Genomic DNA, 16,731 nt, shown 5'->3' with positions numbered 1-16,731 from the left:
CAAATTTTACAATGAAACCTGAAGATAACAGCTCCCAGATCAGTGTGACTGAGGGGAAAAGAAAAATATGTTCATTTGGATAAGATTTATGAGATAAATGAATTTTAAAAATCAATAGAATTATACATAATAGAAATCTTCGGGTATCCATTCATTTGATCAACACATATTTGTTATATAACTACAATGTGCTAGTTTCTTTAACCCCTTCCTACCCTACCACAATAATGTTGATGGCAGAGGAAAGGAAAAATGGAGACAAGACCTGTATACTTATGATATATCAACAGAAGGTGACTGCTGAAGTTACTGACACATTATGTTGTATTTATTTGTATAGGAAAATATTAAATGAAGTACTGTAATTACATTAGCTCAATACATTCCTTAAGAAATAGAATTTGAATTCCTAAAAGTGAAATTACTTATATAAAATCATAAAATTAAATAATGTCACAGTTCAATTAGAAATCAGGTTTCCAAAGATGTGTTCCTTTTCATTAGAAAAGAAGGGCATTTTTGTCCACCAACTAAGTAAATGCGTGCAATGCAAAATGAATTATCACCACTCCTAACTAAAGGCCAAATAATGTCCTGATTACTTGTTTATTTACAGGATAATTTCAGGGTCTTTTGGAGACATGGATTCTTCAGAAAGGAAACCAAGTTAATAGTTGTCAGTTGATTTATTAATCTATTGACATTCTGAGTAGGTTTTCTTCCCCCTTTAATTACCTTTCTTCTTCTTCTTTTTTTTTTTTTTTTCCTAACCCTCCTCAAAAAAGAATGAATTCTTCACCCTGTTCACTGTATACAAACATTGGATCCCGCTACAAGCGCCCTGCAGCCATCCTCAAGAATTCTGGCTTCAGTCACAAAACCTGCTATACTCTTTCTAGTGTTCCTAGGTATAGGATGTTTTCTCAGGCCTTCCGGCCTGAGAAATGCCTTCTGGAGTCCACCTAAAACGTCTATGCCCATTTTCAAAGACTTCTCTAGGGCGCGCTTCCTAGGTAAATAAACTTTAATTCTAGCACTCCATTGTATTCCACACCCATAGCCATGCATGCATGGATTTATTCTTTCAAAAAGCATTTTGTACAGAATATACATTCAAAATCCTAGTGATTTATACATTTACTCTTTGGAAACAAATCTTCCCCCATTAGCCTAGGAGCGACTGTACAGCAGCTAGTACGTCTTAAAGCCTCTCTACACACATTTTATTGAAAATTTTGATTGAATAAATCCGAAGTCAATTAATAACGGTGTGTCCGAGAAAATGGAGGGCACTCCACAAGCAAGAGGGGCAAGCCCCGAGCACAGTAATCTTTTTTATTCTCACTCACACCCCCTCGGTCCCGGCCGGATCCAGGGCGTTGGGGCGGCATGGTGGGCGGCCCCGCGGGGCGCCGCGAGGCGTAGCCCCTACCTCGCTCCGCCCCTGGCGCGCGCGCTCCCGTCGTCCGCGCGACTCCCCTAGTCCGAGAGGCGCAGTAACACGGCGAGAGGGGGCGGGGTCTGGGTGCCTCCTCTATCCTCGGCCGGAGACCGGAGGGATGTTCCCTGCTCAGGAGGAGGCCGACAGGACGGTGTTTGTGGGGAATTTAGAGGCCCGAGTACGGGAAGAGATTCTTTACGAGCTGTTCCTTCAGGTACCGTCTGCGGGGGGCGGCGGAGGGGCGGGGAGCGTCAAGCCGGAAGCGCAGCCCGAGGGGCGGGGCACACCTGGACCACCCGGTGCCCGGCCCCCTTCCCGCCCCATCCTGAGCCTAGGTTTATAGTTTAGTTCCGTTTGGGCGCACCTGTCCCCACGTGAGCAGCTGGCATTGAAGTTATGTAATGTGCGTCCTATCGCCGTCCCCACTGTACAGTTCTGCGGGTAGGGGGTGACTTGGCTCCCCCCAGCGCCCAGCCCTGAGTGAGGGCTTCCCAGAAACTGTCTGGGCCTTGAGTATCTTGGGCAAAACAGAAAACAGCCCTGTCACTGCCTTCCTTCAGGCAATAAGCACCCTCACGCCTTACATCCAGCGAAATGAGAGGTATAGATTTTAAAATGTTGCCCTATACATTACTTATGCCCCCAAGCCCTTTTATATGGAGGGTATTTTTACTCCAGTATGGTAAATGAAATTTAGTGATTTGGACAGCCGCATCATAGCTGACCAATTGATTCCTTGGGAAGCTCCCTGTATTTCATACCAAGAGGACCTTCTGGAAACTTTTTGAGACCTAGGACTTCCATGAGTAAGCCTCCTCTGTCTCCTCTAAACACTCACCTATTATATACATGTAGGTGTCACTTGCTAAAGAGATATCTTCATCCAGCCATTTATCTAACTCTTTAACATTTATTTATTTTTGAGACAGAGAGAGACAGAGCATGAATGGGGGAGGGTCAGAGAGAGAGGGAGACACAGAATCCGAAACAGACCCCAGGCTCTGAGCTGTCAGCACAGAGCCCGATGCGGGGCTCGAACTCACGGACCGTGAGATCATGACCTGAGCCGAAGTCGGACGCTTAACCGACCAAGCCACCCAGGCGCCCCTATCTAACTGTTTAATGGTACAAAAATTACATGGCAAACACAAAGTAAGATGCTGAGCATACAAATTTAAGAGATAGGCCTTGGTTTTTCTAAAAGGGAAAATTTTAAATTTTTGATTTAAGATAATCTACAAAAGAGGGGGATATGTAATATAGCGTAGCTGTTTGGCTCTGATGTCAGCAAAGTGACACTGGGCAAGTAAATGAATATCTCAGTACTTCAGTTTCCTTAAATGTCAAATGGTAGTAATAGCATCTACAGTATGATGTGGTGTGAAGGTTAAATAAATTAATCCAGGTAAAACAGTTAGAATTGAGCCTGGCACTTTTAAGCGTTTGCTGCTGCAAACTACTGCTACTACTGATAGTATTACTATTACTACTAACATCAAGAGAAATCAAGAAAGAATGACTTCTCTCTATCCTAATAAGGGCAAGTTCCAAGGGAGACAATAACAAAACTAAATTTCTAGGACTAAGTATGAGTACCGGTGGTGAAAAGGGTTCTCGATATAGTTTCTGAAAAGCCCTAACTTTGTGTCTGTCTACTGCTAATTATAGATATACACAATTTGGTAGAGAGAATTCCCTCCCCACCCCAGGAACATAAAACTTGTTATTATTTGAAAAATATTGTTTATTTTAAGACTTTTATGCTTATTCTAATATGCCCTCTTAAAAAGATACTTAAGTTTAAAAAGTTTAAAAAACTGGCCTTTTTTAATCTGTTCTGATAGTTTCCTATAGTTATTTCCCCAAATATCATTTGAAACTTATGACTCTAACTAAAAGAAAAAAAAATTTTAAGACAAAAAAGAAAAAAAAAGAAAGAAAGGGAGGGAGGGAAGGAGGAAGGAAGAAAGGAAGGAAAACAGAAAGAAGCCTTATAGTTGTTTTCCCATGAAGGCTTCTTTAATGATGAGCTTCCAAAAAGAAGGTGGGGAGCTGGTAAAGGGGTTGGGGATAATCATGAAGGCCCCATGCACTTACATTATTTCTAGTCAGCAGGGCCTGGTTCCATCTATTTATATACATATATATGTGTGTGTGTGTGTGTGTGTATATATATATATATATATATATACACATACATATATTATAATGTAATATATAAATTATATACAAATATATAAAATTTTCTCATTTTTAATAATTTCACCATTAGAGATCAGGCAACCAAGCATATGTTTTTATTTTTGCCTTGGTCCTTCTGTATGCTGGAAGGATTTGCTAAAGCGAGGTATCTTTTAAAAAGGCTTTTTAAAACACATAACCTTAGTCTTTAAAAAGATTGAAAGGTGATGGGATTGTTGCTATGAGCAAATCTTGTTGAAATTTATCTTTAAAAATGCTTTGGTATATCTTTGAATTTGTGAAATTCAAAGCATTTAAGCATATTCTGTTCATTTGTGATTTTATATATTTACTATCTGTAGAAGAACAATACTGATTAAAATTGATTTTATTTTATTACTGTGTATTTATCCTTTTACTAGTTTTTTTTTTAATTTCTCATTATCCTTTGACGTGAGAAAATCCGGTTTAATATTTTTGTACTTTTGACTAAGAAACACTGAAGTGAAGATGTGGGGGAGAAAGATAATGAATGCAGTTTCAAATGTGTTAAGTCTGAAGTACAGTCACACAGAGGTCTCTAAGAGTCATGAGTATAACAAATAGATTTTTTGGTGAAGTGGTCTTTGAAGTCATAGGGAAGGATGAGCTAGTCCCTGGGAAAGCAGAAAATGAAAAAAAAGAAAGACTGAATCTTAAAATATAGTATAATTTTAAAGATAATAGTTAACATTTTTCTTTAAAGGCAGTTTATTTATCCAACTCTACAGAGAAAAGTAATCAATCATTAATATACAATTAAAAAGTATGAGCCATTTGCCATTAAATCTTGTTTATAAGTCTTTGTGGGTACTACCTGTAACACTTATAATGGGGGAGATGTAAGTTTTTAGTTTTAATTAACACTTTTTTATAATATTTGCTTCTACTTTTTAACTCTGTTTTGCTAATTATAGGTTTTACTATAAATACAATCTGAATATTTTAAATTTATTTTATCCCACTTTAGCAATACACAATGGAATAATATTCACCCATTGTTGGATTTGGAATCTTTCTAATTTTTCACTCATATAAATAGTGCACCTACTTAAAAGTTTTAAAGATATTAAAACTTTTTTTTCTTTGGAAATATTTACCAAATAGGATTATTAGATCAAAACACATGATAAATTTAGTTTCTCTTGTAAAAATTTTTAATCTTGACAAAAGAAATTAGGCCTCAATACAGTATTAACACTTTTTTTAGGATCACTCAAATAACATTAGGTTGGTGATTTCAATTTATTTTTGAGTTTACACAGTTAATATGTATGGAGAAAAGTAGTATTTCATTCTTAGATTTGAATGCTCTCTACATTGTTTTGTTAAGCCTAACAGAGGGTTTTCTGTTCCTAATACTACAAATGTTTCCTTGATCAGCCAAAAAATACCAGAAAGTGTGATGAAATATTACTGTTAGTAAAATGTATATTTGCAGAACTACATAAAGCTATTATTGCTAACAAATTTTTTTAACTTTGAAGTTGAATATACTTGATTTATCTGAATGTAAAAAAAATCTTTAGATTTATGAGAAAATAATTTTTAAGTTTCTTATAGGCTGGGCCATTAACCAAAGTGACTATATGCAAAGACAGAGAAGGAAAGCCGAAGTCTTTTGGATTTGTCTGCTTTAAACACCCTGAATCAGTGTCTTATGCCATAGCTTTGCTGAATGGAATTCGTTTATATGGAAGACCAATTAATGTACAGTATCGATTTGGTAGGTCTTGCCATCGATGAATCTTCCAAGTGTGTCTTGTTGATGGTGTTGTTCTCAGAGGTGTAAATATTGTGTGTTCTATATGATGTATAGGGCCCTTGTGGTCTCTGTTAAATTTTCTCAAAATACTTGTGGACATTGAAAATGTTATATGACTAATTAGTATTGCCAACTCTATAGCACTTTTTTCTATATGAAAATTTAAAATGTTCTTAGTACCAGCCAGAAGGTAGCTACGATATTGCTATTTGCTGTTTTAAATTAAGCAAATCTAAATGAACTGAGGACACACAGCTCTAGCCTTTATACAACAAGGCTATTTGCTAATCTTTTCGTCAGTGCTAATGTATGGTATCAAATACCTACTATTTGGAAGGTATAGTGAGTGTCTTAGTCATTCTTCTGGGAAAACCATGCTGTACATATTGCCCTGGATCAAAGTCCCTGCAAGAGCAGCTGGCTGAAAGTGGCTGCAGAGTGACCCTCAGTAACTGGAGGAAAGCTTCCTGACATGAATGACCTCAAATGCCTTCTCCTGCATACCCCCCAACAACTGGTTAAATACCAGGGAACACCGTGCTGCTGCTCTACCTCTTTCATGCTTTGAGGGACTGATAGAGGCGATGCTTATGCTCATGGTGCAGGGCTTGGGATGCTTATGTTCCCTCCCTCCCCAGATTATTCAAGGATATTGATGTATTCCTTGTTTGTTTTTTATTCCTCTCATTATACTAAAAATGAATAAGAATAAGAAAACAATATCTCATTGCAAAGGAAAAGGGTTTCTCCTTGTGTTTCTTTCTTTTGTTTATTTTGTTAATGTTTTCTCAAAGTTAATTAGCTGTATAATGCTCTCAAGTACTTTCCGGTTAACTCACAAGGACTGGTAAAACGGGCCACGACATAGTATGTTCTGACACATCCCAGCCAGCTGCTCAGCATCCTAAGGTTGCATCCGCTTTTGCCAGTGCGGGTTGGAGAACTCATGCATTCTACAAAGGATGCAAATAACACAAATGTTTGCCATTGTTAGTCTACAGGCATGTAGAACAATACAACATCAGGGACCTTATGGTCCCATATCAGTATCATTTTTCTGTACAGCCATTACTTTGGACAAATCTTGGTTGTAATTCATTCATTTGCAGTGATGTAAATAATTTATAAATATTACTTGGAAGATCAAAGATATATTTGGGTATCTTAATTATATGATTAAGGAATTTTAACCAGTGCTAAATCCTTTCAGGTTTCGAGTTTCTGTATGGCTTAATGTTAGAACTCAAAAAAAAAAAAAAAAAAAAAAAAAAAAAGTACCATTAAGTAATCAGTTCTATTTCTTCCATAGGGAGCTCTCGCTCTTCTGAACCAGCCAACCAAAGTTTCGAGAGCTGTGTTAAGATAAATTCACACAGCTACAGGTAATTAAAAATATTTTTTTTTCAAAAAGGTAAAGCAAATAAATGTGTTCTTATACCAGCAGTAGTTTTTATATATACTGGACTATTGTAAATCCTTACTATTTAGACATAGGATAAAATTAAGCAATTCACTTTTTTTTCTGAAACCATGAAAAGTGGCAAAATATTTTCATTTAAAGTGGGGTTTTAGGGGCGCCTGGGTGGCGCAGTCGGTTAAGCATCCGACTTGAGCCAGGTCACAATCTCGCGGTCCGGGAGTTCGAGCCCCGCGTCGGGCTCTGGGCTGATGGCTCAGAGCCTGGAACCTGTTTCCGATTCTGTGTCTCGCTCTCTCTCTGCCCCTCCCCCGTTCATGCTCTGTTTCTCTCTGTCCCAAAAATAAATAAACGTTGAAAAAAAAAATTAAAAAAAAATTAAAAAATAAAGTGGGGTTTTAATATTTTCATCAGTAGGTGGGAGAGATTTATGTTTCTAGTGTTCTTTATGGTTTACCTTGTGCCTGTCATAGTTGTTAAATTACTTAAGCATCCAAGGTGTCATTGTGATGATCACAGAGATACCATTATCCATATTTTGTATTTGAATAAATTGAAATGCAAACGTTAACTAATTTTTAAGGTCATGAAGATGAAAAAGTGGTAGTGGCTAGTCTTGAAATAAAGCCTTCTGCCATTAAGCCATTCTGTTATTTATTTTACTACTTTTTAGAACTTCCCTATTGTAATTTTCCAAATATTCTAAAATTTTGCATTGGCTGATTTTTCGATGCAACGTTAGCCTCTAAGGACATTGTCAGGCAAGCTATCCCAGAGGTCATGGAACAGAAGGACTCTCAAACTGAATTAAGATGTTTGAGTCACACTGTTTATTAAACCAACTTAAAAGACACAGTGAAAAGCAACAGGAAAGATACTGGATAGGTTAGCACACTTAAGCAGTGGGTACAAGTGGGCCGAAGGACCAGCGTACCGCGTTCTGGTTACACTAATATTCATGCACCGTTTTTCGCTCTGCTGCATCAGCCTTCCTCTGTGCTAGCGTGCTTCTGAGAACTAGAGTTGAAGTTCAATAAGGATATCCATTCAGATGGAATATTCCCAGAATTTTCCTTCTCAAAGAGGGTCAGGGGCAAATACACCTGGCCACACAAGTAACTTGTTGGTTAGTCTGCTAGATGCCCCCAGGTTTTATCTGAGTTTCTGAGGCAGAGAAAAGATAAGAGAAGCAACATAATTGTTAGCCCGGGGGTGACATGATGAGGACATGGTGTTTCTTTCCCTTTTTGTCCATAAGTAACGTTCTTACTTATTCCATCCTATATTCTGTTGAATCTATCTATAGCATGTCTGGCAGGATACTAACTTATTTCCTATCTATATTTAATATATATTATAAATTCTGCCTTTATCTCCCAAGTGATTTGCTTATTCTATCTCTAACCCAGCTTCATCACTGTTCCATAAACCGCCAGCTTACTTAGAGTCTGTTACAAGCATTTCATCCATCGTGTTTGTTTTTGCCTTCTGCAGCAGAACCGAATATTCTCAAGTAAACTAGCTGTAGCCGAAACTCCTGTCCCTCTGAGGCATAAGACAGTGCCTCTTAGGACTGACAATTACACAGGCTTATCTGTAGTAAAACTATTTCATCCCAAATAAAACACAGTGTGCTTCACATCATCTTTCTTCCCAGCATTTCTGTATCAGGGACATTAGAAGTTAAAAAGTAGGTACTGACATCAAATTGCCTGAATTTGAATTCTGCTTTTACCACTGTTTTAATGTTATGACCTTGGACAGGTTATTTCACCACACCATAACCTGTCTTTAAAATGAGGATAAGGGGCGCATAGGTGACTCAGTCAGTTAAGCATCCAACTCTTGGTTTCAGGTCAGATCGTGATCTCACGGTTCATGAGTTCGAGCCCCATGTCAGGCTCTCCACTGACAGTGCAGAACCTACTTGGGATTCTCTCTCTCATTCTCTCTCTGCCCCTCCCCTGCTCATTCTCTCCCTCTCTCTCTCTCTCTCAAAATAAATAAGTAAACTTAAAACAAAGATAATACCTCAAAGATTATTATGAGAATCAAATTTTGTAATAAATGCAATGTATTTAAAATACTGGACACATAGCAAGTATTCAGTGAATACTTTCAGCCAGTGTTACCAAAAAGGAGAGAGTAATTAACTGTGTTGGTAGGGGAAGTGCTATAGACTCCTGAATTGAGCTATATATTTAATATGAGAGTTTCCCCTCTTCTCATGGTAAAATATACCTCTTTTTTCTCAGGAATTAGGAAGGAACAAGTTATTGCTACGATTTGAGCAGAGGTAGAAAGACAAGACAAACCTTATAAGATGTTACATAAGATACATAACTCTTGTATTCTGCACTTACGTTTGACAAACTAACTCATCACAAATTCTAGGGTAGAAAATCAGAAATATAAGTATATTCCATAATACTACACTTCACCGGTAGTAGTACCTTATCTTCTAGTTATTTGTTATATTATAAAGGAAGAATGAGAATAGGTTATAGTAATGTCCAGAGAAAAGTGGTGTACATGTCAAACCCTTCGTCTTTCACTGGTCTTTCTTGGGAAAGGGTTTTTGTGCTTCTATTGATTGCCTCTCATACCTTCTGTTTTTAATAAATAGTTCCTGGGGCGCCTGGGTGGCTCAGTCGGTTGAGCGTCCGACTTCGGCTCAGGTCACGATCTCACGGTCCGTGAGTTCGAGCCCCGCATCAGGCTCTGGGCTATTGGCTCAGAGCCTGGAGCCTGCTTCCGATTCTGTGTCTCCCTCTCTCTCTGCCCCTCCCCCATTCATGCTCTGTCTCTCTCTGTCCCAAAAATAAATAAACTTAAAAAAAAATAAAATAAAAAAAATAAAATAAATAGTTCCTGTATTAGTTTGTTAAAGCTGTCATAACAAAGTACCACAAACAGGTACTTAAACAACAGAAATATTTTGTCTCACAGTTCTGAAGGCTAGGAGCCCAAGATCAAGGTGCCCACAGAGTTAGTTCCTTTTGAGGGCTGTGAGAAAGAGTCTGTTCTGTGTCTCTCCCTTAGCATCTCCTGGTTATTTGGCAATATTTGATACTCCTTAGCTTATAGACCCATCACCTATATCTCTGCCTTCATCTTCATATGGTGTTTTCCCTGTGTGCACCCATCTCTAAATTTCCCCCTTTTATAAAGACACCAGTCCTGGGGCACCTGGGTGGCTCAGTCAGTTAAGCGTCCAACTCTTGATCTCAGCTCAGGTCATGATCTTACAGTTCATGAGCTTGAGCCCCGCATCAGCGTCTGCACATGACAGCACGGAGGCTGCTTGGGATTCTGTCTCTCCTTCTGTCTGCCTCCCCATCCCCCCAGTCTCTCACTCTCTCTCTCAAAAAAAAAAATAAATAAACATTAAAAAAAATAAAAATAAAAAAATAAAAACACCAGTCCTATTGGATTAGCGGCTCATGCTACTCTAGTATGACCTCCTCTTGATTATATCTGCAACAATCCTATTTCCAAATAAGGTCGCATTCTGAGGTATAGGGGGTTAGGATTTCAAAACAATAAATTTGGAGGTGACAGTTTAGCTCATAACCCTTCCCAATTTACATGCAATTCTTCTATGTAGACAACTGTGCATGCCCAGATACTCACATAGGAAGGATCGTGGTTTTAGAGAATCGGTAATTGCTTTCATGATGGCGCTAATTTCACTATTTCTGCTACTGAGGTCATATCTTCCCTACTCTAGAATTTCATTGCACTTTTCATTTGTTTCTTTACTATCGCTTGTTCTATACACATGTTCTGGTCTTTGCACCTTGTCTCCAAATCAGGCTATTATATTCCCCCCCCCCCGAAAAATCCTTCATCCTTCACATCCTTACTTCCCATACACTTCCTCTTTTATAACTGACAGCTGTCTAATTCCTTCCTTAATGAAATTTACTCTTCCTCTGGTTTTTGCAGTACTGTCACCGCTTATAAATGGGATCTCCGCCTATCCATCTAACTGCTTCCTGTCATTCACCTGTCCTCATTTTTGCCTTTACCTGCCTGTGTTAGTTTTTTTATTTTTTATTTTTTTTTTTATTTTTTTTTTTTTAAATTTTTTTTTCAACGTTTATTTATTTTTGGGACAGAGAGAGACAGAGCATGAACAGGGGAGGGGCAGAGAGAGAGGGAGACACAGAATCGGAAACAGGCTCCAGGCTCTGAGCCATCAGCCCAGAGCCCGACGTGGGGCTCGAACTCCCGGACCGCGAGATCGTGACCTGGCTGAAGTCGGACGCTCAACCGACTGTGCCACCCAGGCGCCCCTGTGTTAGTTTTTTTAATATGAAATTTATTGTCAAATTGGTTTCCATATGACACCCAGTGCTCATCCCAACAGGTGCCCTCCTCAATGCCCATCACCCACCCTCCCCTCCCTCCTAACCCCATCAACCTCACTTTATTCTCAGTTTTTAAGAGTCTCTTATGGTTTGGCTCCTTCCCTCTCTAACTTTTTTTTTCCCTTCCCCTCCCCCATGGTCTTCTGTTAAGTTTCTCAGAATCCACGTAAGAGTGAAAACATATGGTATCTGTCTTTCTCTGTATGACTTATTTCACTTACCATAACACTCTCCAGTTCCATCCACGTTGCTACAAAAGGCCATATTTCATTCTTTCTCATTGCCAAGTAGTATTCCATTGTGTATATAAACCACAATTTCTTTATCCATTCATCAGTTAATGGACATTTAGGCTCTTTCCATAATTTGGCTATTGTTGAAAGTGCTGCTATAAACATTGGGGTACAAGTCTCCCTATGCATCAGCACTCCTGTATCCCTTGGGTAAATTCCTAGCAGTGCTATTGCTGGGTCATAGGGTAGATCTATTGTTAATTTTTTGAGGAACTTCCACACTGTTTTCCAGAGCGGCTGTACCAGTTTGTATTCCCACTAACAGTACAAGATGGTTCCCGTTTCTCCACATCCTCTCCAGCATCTATAGTCTCCTGATTTGTTCATTTCAGCCACTCTGACTGACGTGAGGTGGTATCTGAATGTGGTTTTGATTTGTATTTCCGTGATGAGGAGCGACGTTGAGCATCTTTTCATGTGCCTGTTGGCCATCTGGAAATCTTCTTTGGAGAAATGTCTGCTCATGTCTTCTGCCCATTTCTTCACTGGATTATTTGTTTTTCAGGTGTGGAGTTTGGTGAGTTATTTATAGATTTTGGATACTAGCCCTGTGTATGATATGTCATTTGCAAATATCTTTTCCCATTCCATAGGTTGCCTTTTAGTTTTGTTGATTGTTTCCTTTGCATTGCAGAAGCTTTTTATCTTGATGAGGTCCCAATAGTTCATTTTTGCTTTTAATTCCCTTGCCTTTGGAGATGTGTCAAGTAAGAAATTGCTGCGGCTGAGGTCAGAGAGGTTTTTCCTGCTTTCTCCTCTAGGCTTTTGATGGTTTTCTGTCTCACATTCAGATCCTTCATCCATTTTGAGTTTATTTTTTGTGAATTGTGTAAGAAAGTGGTCTAGTTTCATTCTTCTGCATGATGCTGTCCAGTTCTCCCAGCACCATTTGGTAAAGAAACTGTCTTTTTTCCATTGGATATCCTTTCCTGCTTTGTCAAAAATTAGTTGGCCATAAATTTGTGTATCCAGTTCTGGGGTTTCTATTCTATTCCATTGGTCAGTGTGTCTGTTTTGTGCCAATACCATGCTGTCTTGATGATTACAGCTTTGTAGTAGAGGCTAAAGTCTGGGATTGTGATGCCTCCTGCTTTGGTCTTCTGCAAAATTACTTTGGCTATTCGGGGCCTTTTGTGGTTCCATACGAATTTTAGGATTGCTTGTTCTAGTTTCGAGAAGAATGCTGGTACAATTTTGATTGGGATTGCATTGAATGTGTAGATAGCTTTGGGTAGTATTGACATTTTGACAATATTTATTCTTCCAATCCATGAGTATGGAATGTTTTCCCATTTCTTTGTTATCTTCTTCAATTACCTTCATAAGCTTTCTATAGTTTTCAGCATACAGATCTTTTACATCTTTAGTTAGGTTTATTCCTAGGTATTTTATGCTTCTTGGTGCAATTGGGAATGGGATCAGTTTCTTTGTCTTTCTGTTGCTTCATTATTAGCGTATAAGAATGCAACTGATTTCTGTACATTAAATTTGTATCCTGTGACTTTGCTGAATTCATGTATCAGTTCTAGCAAACTTTTGTAGAGTCTGTTGGGTTTTCCATGTATAATATCATGTCATCTGCAACAAGTGAAAGCTTGACTTCATCTTTGCCAATTTTGATGCCTTTGATTTCCTTTTGTTGTCTGATTGCTGACACTAGAACTTCCAACATTATGTTAAACAATAGCAGTGAGAGTGGACATCTCTGTCGTGTTCCTGATCTCAGGGAGAAAGCTCTCAGTTTTTCCCTATTGAGGATGATATTAGCTGTGGGCTTTTCATAAATGGCTTTTATGATGTTTAAGTATGTTCCTTCTATCTCAACTTTCTCAAGGGTTTTTATTAAGAAAGGATGCTGAATTTTGTCAAATGCTTTTTCTGCATCAATTGACAGGATCATATGGTTCTTATGTTTTCTTTTATTAATGTTATGTATCACATTGATTGATTTGTGAATGTTGAGCCAGTCCTGCAGCCCAAGAATGAATCCCACTTGATCATGGTGAATAATTCTTTTTATACGCTGTTGAATTTGATTTGCTAGTATCTTATTGAGAATTTTTGCATCCATATTCACCAGGGATATTGGCCTGTAGTTCTCTTTTTTGCTGGGTCTCTATCTTGTTTGGGGATCAGAGTAATGCTGGCTTCATAGAATGAGTCTGGAAGTTGTCCTTCCCTTTCTATTTTTTGGAACAGCTTGAGGAGGATAGGTATTATCTCTGCTTTAAATGTCTGGTAGAATTCCCCAGGGAAGCCATCTGGTCCTGGACTCTTATTTGTTGGGAGATTTTTGATAACTGATTCAATTTCTTTTCTGGTTATGGGTCTGTTCAAGTTTTCTATTTCTTCCTGTTTGAGTTTTGGAAGTGTGTGGGTGCTTAGGAATTTGTCCATTTCTTCCAGGTTGTCCAGTTTGTTGGCATATAATTTTTTATAGTATTTCCTGATAATTGCTTGTATTTCTGACAGATTAGTTGTAATAATTCCATTGTCATTCGTGATTCTATCTATTTGGGTCATCTCCCTTTTCTTTTTGAGATGCCTGGCTAGAGGTTTATCAATTTTGTTTATTTTTTCAAAAAACCAACTCTTGGTTTCATTGATCTGCTCTACAGCTTTTTAGATTCTATATTGTTTATTTCTGCTCTGATCTTTATTATTTATTTTCTTCAGCTGGGTTTGGGGTATCTTTGCTGTTCTGCTTCTGTTTCCTTTAGGTGTGCTGTTAGATTTTGTATTTGGGATTTTTCTTGTTTCTTGAGATAGGCCTGGATTGCAACGTATTTTCATCTCAGGACTGCCTTCGCTGCATCCCAAAGTGTTTGGATTGTTGTATTTTCATTTGATTCCATTGGTTAAGCCATTCATTCTTTAAGTAGGGTGTTCTTTAACCTCCATGCTTTTGGAGGTTTTCCAGACTTTTTCCTGTGGCTGATTTCAAGTTTCATAGCATTGTGGTCTGAAAGTGTGCATGGTATGATCTCAATTCTTTTATACTTATCAAGGGCTGTTTTGTGACCCAATATGTGATCTATCTTGGAGAATGTTCCATGTGCACTCAAGAAGAAAGTATATTCTGTTGCTTTGGGATGCAGATATATCTAAATATATCTGTCAAGTCCATCTTGTCCACTGTATCATTCAAGGCCCTTGTTTCTTTATTGATCCTGTGTCTAGATGATCTATCCATTTTTGTAAGTGGGGTATTAAAAGTCCCCTGAAATTACCACATTCTTATCAATAAGATTGATTATGTTTGTGATTAATTGTTTTATATATTTGGGGGCTCCCATATTCGGTGCATAGACCCTTATAATTGTTAGCTCTTCATGATGGATAGACCCTGTAATTATTATATAATACCCTTCTTCATCTCTTGTTACAGCCTGAAATTTAAAGTCTAGTTTGTCTGATATAAGTATGGCTATTCCAGCTTTCCTTTGACTTCCAGTAGCATGATAGTTCTGCATCCCCTCACTTTCAATCTGAAGGTGTCCTCAGGTCTAAAATGAGTCTCTTGTAGACAGCAAATAAGAATTTTTTATCCATTCTTATACCCTGTGTCTTTTGGTTGGAACATTTAGTCCATTTACATTCAGTGTTATTATTGAAAGTTATGGGTTTAGAGTCATTATGATGTGTGTAGTTTCATGCTTATAGTGATGTCTCTGGTACTTTGTGGTCCTTGCAACATTTCACTCACAGAATTCCCCCTTAGGATATCTTGTAGGGCTGGTTTAGTGGTGATGAATTCCTTCAGAGTTTGTTTCTTTGGGAAAACCTTTATCTCTCCTATTCTGAATGACAGACTTGCTGGATAAAGGATTCTCAGCTGCATATTTTTTCTGTTCATCACATTAAAGATTTCCTGCCATTCCTTTCTGGCCTGCCAAGTTTCAGTAGATAGGTCTGCTACTATTCTTATGGGTCTCCCTTTGTAAGTTAGAGCCTGTTTATCCCTAACTACTTTCAGAATTTTCTCTTTATCCTTGTATTTTGCCAGTTTCACTATGATATGTCGTGCAGAAGATCGATTCAAGTTACGTCTGAAGGGAGTTCTCTGTGCCTCTTGGATTTCAATGCCTTTTTCCTTCCCCAGATCAGGGAAGTTCTCAGCTATGATTTGTTCAAGTACACCTTCAGCCCCTTTCTCTCTCTCTTCTTCTTCTGGAATTCCTATGATATGGATATTGTTCCATTTGATTGCATCACTCAGTTCTCTAATTCTCCCCTCATACTCCTGGATTTTTTTATCTCTCTTTTCTCAGCTTCCTCTTTTTCAATAATTTTATCTTCTAATTCACCTATTCTCTCCTCTGCCTCTTCAATCCATGCTATGGCCACTTCCATTTTATTTTGCACCTCATTTATATCATTTATTTAGCTCCACATGACTATTTCTTAGTCTTTTGATCTCTGTAGCAATAGATCCTCTGCTGTCCTGTATGTGTTTTTCAAGCCCAGCGATTAATTTCATGACTATTATTCTAAATTCTTGTTCTTTTATATTGCTTAAATTGTTTTTGATCAATTCATTAGCTGTCGCTACTTCCTGGAGTTTCTTTGAGGATAATTCTTCCATTTTGTCATTTTGGGTAGTCCCTGTGGTGGCTCCAAACTGCAAGGCACTTCTCCTGTGCTGTTCGGAGTAACTTGTGTTGTTGGGCAGGGCCACAGTCAGACCCAATGTCTGCCCCTAGCCCACTGCTGGGGCCACAGTCAGACTGGTGTGTACCTTATCTTCCCCTCTCCCAGAGTCAGGACTCACTGTGGAGTGGTGTGGCCCCTGTCTGGGCTACTTGCACACTGCCGGGCTTGTGGTGCTGCTTCGATGGGATCTGGCGTATTAGCCGGGGTGGATCTGCAAGGTGCACAAGGGCAGGAGGGGCAGGCTTAGCTCACTTTGACGTTGGTGGTCCCCTGCGGGAGGGGCCCTGCAGCACCTGGAGGGAGGCAGGCCTGTCGGAGGGATGGATCCACAGAAGCACAGTGTTGGGTGTTTACAGGGTGCAAGCAAGTTTAGTGACGGGAACTGGTTCCCTTTGGAATTTTGGCTGGGGAATGAGAGAGAGAGAGGGCGCTTGCCAGTGCCTTTGTTCCCCTGCTGAGCTGAGCTCTGTCTTCCGGGACTCAACAACTCTCCTGGCATCCTCTCGCCCTCCCCACTCTCCAGGAGCAGAGCTTTTGACTTATAACATTCCAGATGTTAAGTTCCGCTG

General features: G+C 38.9%; 2 protein-coding genes across 20 annotated transcripts in view; one reads left to right on the top strand and one right to left on the bottom strand.

Annotated features, from left to right (window-relative positions):
• The window catches only part of LIPI (lipase I), an 81,448-nt gene extending 79,877 nt beyond the window's left edge, over positions 1 to 1,571 (bottom strand). For 13 of the 16 annotated variants that reach the window (XM_045036737.1, XM_045036736.1, XM_045036727.1 and 10 more), the window contains exon 1: positions 1,350 to 1,463. The gene's annotated coding sequence lies outside the window, so the exon portion shown is untranslated. Of the gene's footprint in view, positions 1 to 1,220 lie in introns of all 16 variants that reach the window. The other 3 variants (XM_045036729.1, XM_045036730.1, XM_045036728.1) reach the window with 3 other exon arrangements.
• Positions 1,523 to 16,731, top strand: part of RBM11 (RNA binding motif protein 11) — a 37,478-nt gene continuing 22,269 nt past the window's right edge. For all 4 annotated transcript variants that reach the window (XM_045036744.1, XM_045036743.1, XM_045036745.1 and 1 more), the window contains exons 1-3: positions 1,523 to 1,655; positions 5,225 to 5,387; positions 6,736 to 6,808. In XM_045036744.1, coding sequence (XP_044892679.1) covers positions 1,560 to 1,655; positions 5,225 to 5,387; positions 6,736 to 6,808 — 332 coding nt within the window. In that variant the 5' untranslated portion in view covers positions 1,523 to 1,559. The remainder of the gene's footprint in view (positions 1,656 to 5,224; positions 5,388 to 6,735; positions 6,809 to 16,731) is intronic.

This window comes from Felis catus, chromosome C2, assembly GCF_018350175.1.
Source record: "Felis catus isolate Fca126 chromosome C2, F.catus_Fca126_mat1.0, whole genome shotgun sequence".
Taxonomy (NCBI): Eukaryota; Metazoa; Chordata; class Mammalia; order Carnivora; family Felidae; genus Felis; species Felis catus.
This window is presented reverse-complemented; position numbering and strand designations above follow the sequence as displayed.